The sequence below is a fragment of the Oryzias latipes genome, chromosome 20 (assembly GCF_053564925.1).
Source record: "Oryzias latipes strain Hd-rR chromosome 20, Olatipes_Hd-rR_3.1".
NCBI lineage: Eukaryota > Metazoa > Chordata > Actinopteri > Beloniformes > Adrianichthyidae > Oryzias > Oryzias latipes.
The window spans coordinates 4,088,831-4,096,108 of NC_136256.1; the positions used below are offsets into that span (position 1 = coordinate 4,088,831).

Here is a 7,278-nt window from a genome sequence, read left to right on the forward strand (position 1 = left end):
GGGGAGCAGAGACTGCTGCTCAGTTTTTCCATCTGTTTGATTGCAGAACCAATTCTTCATCAGCTGTGCGGACAACAAACACGTGTACAACAAGATAGGAGACGCTATCGCACAGCGCATCATCAAAGCGCACAGGTGAGACGGGAAAGCAGAGCGGGGCTGCAGGTCCCATTTCAGAACTGAAGCTGTTCATGTTTCACATCCAGAAGGCAACAAATGAGTCAGTTCATCAAAAAAATGAAAAACATTAACCAGATGATTCCGAAAAGTGATCTTTGTAAATTGGAAAGGAACTTTTTTTCAATGGATCTGTTTTAGTATTAAACTTGGATCAGTATCTTTATTTGATTTAATAAATTATTATTGTATTATAATCACTGCAGAGGAAAGATTCTATTTTTGGGTTAAAAGGTTAAATAAAACTGTCTGGTCAAACATAATAGAAATGGTGAAAAAAAAACTTTGATTAAATTGAGGACAGAAACCTTTTTTTTACCTGTTTTTAGTTTTGACTTTTTTTATTAAACAAAGTTTTCATTGGAGGAAAAATTGATTTTCTGTGTTAAAGGCTTCAATCTTCAACCTTTACTAAACAAAACAAATTCTCCCCGATGTCACGTTCCACCATTGGTTTCCACATTAAACCTGAAAAGAGAAATCAATTCAAAGATTGGGTTAAAATGAGATGAAGCTTTAAAATAGGATGTTTGGGTTTCAGGGGGACATTAAATGCATCATGAAGTTAGAAACAAACAAAAAGTTATTTGTTACAGACGAGAACAGAAACACGCTTGAAAACAAAGAAGGAGCCAGACACGTCAAAATCTGATTTAAAAAACAAAACTATGATAAACTTTAAAAGTCTTGAGCTGGATTTACCAAACTGACTCATAAGAGACGCGTGGCGCTCTAATCCGTGATGTCACAGGGAGTTCCGCGTCTGAACAGCCTGTTTGAATCTTTGCAGTGAGGGGAAAAAATATCGAGTTTATGTGGTGACGCCTCTGCTGCCGGGGTTTGAGGGCGACATCAACACAGGGGGAGGCAGCGCCATCCAGGCTGTCATGCACTTCAACTACAGGTGGGTGTGTGCGCATGAGGGGGGGGTCACTGCTTACTGCAGATGTTCTCAAAGCTGGTCTTTCACCGTCTCACCTCCTTCCATCCCTGCAGGACCATGAACCGAGGAGAGTTCTCCATCATTTCCCAGCTGAGGAAAGAGAGTGAGTCTGCTCTGCCATCTTGAAAAGATTCTCCTCCGTTCTTATGTTTGCCTGAAATGTTTGGCTGCTGCTCGTTCCAGTGGGAGACCAGTGGATAAACTACTTCTCCATCACCGGCCTCAGGACTCACGCCGAGCTGGGGGGGAAGCTGGTCACCGAGCTCATCTATGTGCACAGCAAGATGCTCATCGCCGACGACAACACAGTCATCATCGGTAAACGCTTCAAGAAAAACCAACCTTATTGCACCAACACAATGAAAAGTAACACAAACACGGGAACAGGGTTGCTATATCGTACCTTTCTGCCACTTCCCACACTCTGGTGTGAAAGCTGAAGAACATGTTTCTGTCATGACAGAAAAAAAAGAGATCTGGTTCCAAACTGTGAGTAAACTGATGGAAAAGATGCTCTGAACATCCTTTTTGATGTGGATGAAACATGTGACCCATATTCATTCAGTACTATCGCTGTGCAGACGAGACATTGAGAACGTTTAAAGCATTAAGAGGAAGAGCAGCTCTCCTGTTGGGCTGAGGGCTGATTTCACATGGACGTGCCATCAAATCCTCACGCATTTGCACACAAACGCTCAGCTAATCTTCATTTAAGTCAAGTTTAGTTTTAAAACGTGTAAAAGTCACCTCAGTTCTCTATAGTCCCTGAAGACGTGTATAAAAATAAAAACATTCTGCAACCTGAAAATAAATGTGGATTGAAATGAAAAAAAAAAAACTTATAAGGAGTGAGGCATGATTTGACAACAATGTACCAGTACACTAAAACTGTGCTAACAGCAAAAGTGCGACACTCATCAAAGTGTAATCAGATTAGATAAAAATCTAAAGAACCACGGTTTTTGCATGAGGCATAATCTCAGGGTGTCTTCAGACTGAAAAAACAATTTGTTCTAGATTGAGTTCCAAACCTTTGTTCTGTGTCAGACTGGCATCAATGGGACCATCCATTTTTCTAAAGATCCTGTCAGTCATTGGTCAGGAACTACGAGGCCGGGTCAAAACAACAAGAGAAAGACAGTTAACTTATTAAAACTTAACATGTCTTTTACCAGTTTTAAACGTCGGGAACAACACTTGTTACTTGTTACTTTGGTACGGTGGAGACGTGCTGCAAGGCGGTTACTGGCAAGGAGACGTGTCGTGTGTGTGCTTTAACTTAGCAGTGACCTTCATACCTGACGTCTCCTCATCATTGCAGCTGCTAGCATCCTCTAAGTGTTTATGACATTTAGATTGTCGGTAAAACAGTGAGCAGCAATGTGGATCACCTTTAAAGTTGTTTTGATGAGTCTTAATTCATCCAACCACATTTCAATGAGTTGGGTTTTATGGTATTGTTTTTAAGACAATTCTGTTGAGGAACTACCAGGTTAGGTAGCTTAAGGTGACATCACAGGCGCGTGCCGCATAACAAGACACAGAAAAGTGTATACGAAGCGTTTTCAGGTGTTCAAATAAACGTTCTTTTTCTGTTTGATAACACGACAATCGTTGCTTTACATTTGTCCGCGGCTTAGCTGTTGCCACGTTCCTACTCTGTTTACATCGGCTACGGTGGTCCAGTTGTTCTGCTCAGAGGACGGATTTTATTCAGACTGAGGAATCTCGGAGCAAACCGGAGCTCTGTCTGATTGGAAACAAGCCGAGACCCCCTCCAAAGATGGGTCAGAGAACGGCTCCTGGTCCCGGACCAGGGTCTGCTTGGCTGTATAATTTTTGCAGATTATCAGGGGAAACAAACTTTAAGCGAACCAAATGTGTCCAGTCTGAATACACCCTAAATGTGATACTAATGAATGAAACACATCTCTACCTGAGAACACAGCCTCATTCGTAGGGTTGCAGCACCACCTCCTGGTGGTTTTTGCCCTCTGACGGCTGTTTTCTTTTTGGACCTGCAGGTTCTGCCAACATCAATGACCGCAGCATGCTGGGTAAGAGGGACAGCGAGGTGGCTGTGGTCGTGGAGGATAAGGAGACGGTGGTGTCAGTGATGGACGGGCAGAAGTACCAGGCCGGAAAATATGCCCTGCAGCTGCGACTCGAGTGCTTCAAGTACTGAAACACTCACATTTATTACATTTTTACTTCCTGGTGAATGAGATCAATGAAAATCCTGCTGATATTTTCTGTTTCAGGATGATCCTCGGAGCAAACAACGATCCCTCGATCGACGTTTCTGATCCCATCAGTGATCACTTTTACAAAGATATCTGGATGACGACCGCTGGTCGAAATGACTCCATCTACCAGAGGGTGAGTGTGACGCTACACCGCAGTCAGAGCCGTCATTCGAAGGGGTTTTTCACAAACACAAACCTGAAGTTTATGAACTCAAACAATCACTTTCTTTACCAAAGTGGGGAGTTTTGATGAAATATTTTTCATTGACTTGACCTGCTGCAACTTTTTTTGTGTGTGTAACCCTTGTGCTATCCTAGGGACTTTAACATTGGGAGTTGGGTCATCTAGACCCACTAGACAGTGCACTGAACCTTTTTTCTTCAATGATTTGTGATCTTCACTGGTGTCCATGGATTACATGAAATCTTTCCACCTTTATCCACCTTTGTCATGGTAGGGAGAACACCTCAATGTAAGGGTGGGGTCATCTAAGATAGCACAAGGGTTAAAGTGATAAACCTGCATAATGCATACGCTGCAGGATGCCTTTAAGTATAACAACAAAACAAAATGTTACAGCTGCTTTTTTACTTCAATAAGGCACATTTCTGTGAGATTAGACACTTCAGATGCAGCAAAAACAGGAAACTTACCAGCAAAGTCCTGGGCTACGTCACAGTAGAGTGGATTGCATGAAAACACGACTTGTTGTTACAACATGTCAACTAGACAGCTCCTCGATTCTTATTATAATATGAATATACGGTGTTCCCTGGCTCTATCACGGTTCAAAAGTGTGAAAATGTTCATGTCTGTCTGAGAGACATGGGTTTAGTGTGTAGTGAGGGGTTTACCTGTCTTTTCACCTGTCGCAGGTTATTTTTAGAACATAACCCTGTTAAACACTGCTTCTCTATGTAAAGCCTTTTGCAGTCTGGCATGATGGAACTCCTTGAAGATTAGTGCTTTTTGGGGCCACAAATTGATTGAAAGGCATCAAAATCACATTCTCCACGAATCCTTGAGAAATGAAAACATCTGTTCCTTCGGATCCCTTCAGGTTTTCCGCTGCCTGCCGTCCAGTGACGTCCACAGCATCCAGGAACTGGAAGGATACCTGGCCCAGCCGGGTCTGGACAAAGAGAACCCGGCCTTGGCTCAGGAGGAGCTGAAGAAGATCCGTGGCTTCCTGGTCCAGTTTCCTCTTCAATTCCTGTGTGAGCAGAACCTGCTCCCGCAGATTGGCTCCAAGGAGGCCATGGTACCCATGGAGGTTTGGACCTGAGGAGGCGGAGTCTGTCTGCTGAGACCAAGTGGCTGAAGGACCTGGAAATCAGTTGCTGAATGAAGAAATGTCATGTTGGAATTCTTCTCAAACTGTGGTCATATTTTTGATTACCCCCCCCCCACACACACACACACACACATACACACACACACTCTAAACTGGAGACATTTTTCTTCTGCTTTACTCTGCAGACTGATTGAATATTTATGTAGAAGTTCAGGAAAAGGTCTGCCTGTGAGCCAAAGTGCAGGGTAAACCGATCACACTACAAGTAAAATAATTAGTTTATTTAGATTAAAAGGAGACATGTTACAGTCACCCTGGACTTTCCTGAGCCTGACGGTGATGCTGTGGCTCTGGACTCCATCTTCTCAGTCCTTCACTCCACCTCATGAAGCATTCACTGTTCCTCTGAAGCACAGTCAGCTCTCTTTGCTTTTTTTACCTCACTAAGATTAGCCTCTCAGTTTAGAAGTTCAGTTAAAAGAGATGGTTTAGTTATTTTTGGTTTGCAGAGGAACAGCTGGACGCACCTCTGTGTAACTCTGATCCGAGTAAACTAGAGGAAAATGTCTCCTTTCATGCTTGAAGAGCATAAACTACAACAGATTCTTGTAAATATCGCTATCAATTTATTTATGGATCAAATATTTTTTGAAACAATGAGAAGTCTATTATTTTGTGTAGGAAATGTTCTTGATGCAGGATTATCTCTTTATAGGTTATTCAGCTGGGAGGCGGGGGTAACCTGAATGAATGCAGTGCGATGTTTGACGGTGACAGAGAAATCAGGGGCAAAAAAGCTTCCAAAGTTAAAACACTAGATGCATCTCAAACTGCTGAAGTTTTTTCTTTGAGCGGTTCCACCGATGTGCAGTTGAAATCAGCTCAGTCAGACCCATCTGTGCAAAAACAGAGGAAGGAATAAGCAGACCTGCTGGGAATCTCTCCACGGCCTGAAGGTTTGGCCGTTTACAGGATGGAGGAAAAGGAGGTGATCGACTGTCTGACAAACCTCCTCCCGCCCTTCACCACCAAGCTGTTACTCCACTTGTTATTCTCTCGTAAACAACACTATGCAACTGGCAGGGCCAGGAAATGCAGCACAGACACTAAATAGAGAAAAACAGAAGCTTTTTCTGTTTAACAAAAAACCCCAAAGTGCCAAAAGTCCTGGACAGTCTAATGATTGAACTGTAAATTCATGAACATTCCTGATCCCATGGATTACACTATCTGCCTTAAATGTTTCCTCCTGACATCAGCTCCAAAGCTGCAGGCAGACCAGCTGAACACATTTGGAAATTACATTCTTCAAATACCAACTTTATATTGGTTTCTGAACAAGAATAAAAAATATGGATTGGTGCATCATATAGTGAAGACAGTTTTATTCCCTGTTAGAGAGATGGATAATAGTCTTGATTAAAGTCAGTATTTCCAGGAAAAAGGACAATGATGAATTTCAACTTCACTTTTTGGTTTTTCTATCAGAAATTGATCAAATTCAAGCTTGACTTGATTCAAGAAAAGTGTCGGGTGTCTCTGAAAGCTAAAGAAAGTGCTGAGAACAGCATGTGTTCATGTAAGGGTGTTTGTAAAACGATGCATGCCTGTTTGACTCAATTTGGACCAAAACAAAACCCACAGAAATCTGCATTGAAGTTTCCTTTTTGTCACTGAAATGTATCACTATGAAAAAAAAGTGCCAGTTTGTGTGAGCAGTCATTTTGCCTTTTGGAGTCTGGATTCTTCCTTTTCTGTCTTTTCTGACTCTTCTGGTGCTGCATGAATCTGTCAGTGTCTTCCGGTTTATTTACTGCATGAAGCTGCATTTTTCGAGCGCAGCTGACAGCCTGACAGCAGCCGGATGCCATTAAAGTTTCTTGAGAAAAGCATGACAAAAAGCAAAGTCTCCTCTGTAGCCAGTATTGATGATGTGCCTGTCTAAACGTGGAAGTGAAAGTTTTCCATGTTTTTCTTTCTACCTCCTGATCCTTTTGACCATTTTTTTGGTTAAAGTTTGTTTCTGTCTGCTCTCCTCAGCTCTCTTTAGGTCAGAAAAAGGACCTCTGGAAGCTCTGCAGACTCCAGAAATGTGGCCACGGTTTAGTTGTTGGTTCAGATTTGTTGTGAATGAACAAGCCCAATTGGGGACCAGAGCTGCAGATGTCTGCAGACCCTCATCTGTCTTTTCTTGACTCTTTGATGTTTGTAGAAATGCACTATTTGCACATCGGTCTGCATGATTGCGTCATATTGCTCTCGTGAAATGATGGTTCAATAAACCAAGATTCTCATAAAAACATTTATGACTTTACCTTTTTTTTTTATAAAAAGCTTCAACATTTTTTACAGATGCAACAAACAGTGGAGATGTTTGATGAAGCCAATGTTTCACCATCATGGTGGTGAAAACGTGATGTGGGTCTCCATTGTAAATCAGAATATTCTGAGGCAAAATTACAGCACTGCGAAGTAAAGTAAAACGTAATCACTACCAGTTCAATAAATGTGAATGAAAAAATTAGATTTGTTGTATGGGCCTTTTTAAATTCATTTTTCACATTTTCATATACATGGATTCAAATATCTGAATGCTCTATTGATTCATACACATGCT

General features: G+C 41.9%; 1 protein-coding gene across 6 annotated transcripts in view; it reads left to right on the top strand.

Moving 5' to 3' along the window:
• The window catches only part of pld1b (phospholipase D1b), a 41,653-nt gene extending 34,690 nt beyond the window's left edge, over nucleotides 1-6,963 (top strand). For all 6 annotated transcript variants that reach the window (XM_011488631.4, XM_020712449.3, XM_004080805.5 and 3 more), the window contains exons 20-26: nucleotides 47-135; nucleotides 968-1,081; nucleotides 1,174-1,223; nucleotides 1,304-1,438; nucleotides 3,145-3,298; nucleotides 3,382-3,499; nucleotides 4,428-6,963. In XM_011488631.4, the coding sequence (XP_011486933.1) occupies nucleotides 47-135; nucleotides 968-1,081; nucleotides 1,174-1,223; nucleotides 1,304-1,438; nucleotides 3,145-3,298; nucleotides 3,382-3,499; nucleotides 4,428-4,652 (885 nt within the window). In that variant the 3' untranslated portion in view covers nucleotides 4,653-6,963. The remainder of the gene's footprint in view (nucleotides 1-46; nucleotides 136-967; nucleotides 1,082-1,173; nucleotides 1,224-1,303; nucleotides 1,439-3,144; nucleotides 3,299-3,381; nucleotides 3,500-4,427) is intronic.
• Nucleotides 6,964-7,278: the final 315 nt, after the last annotated feature.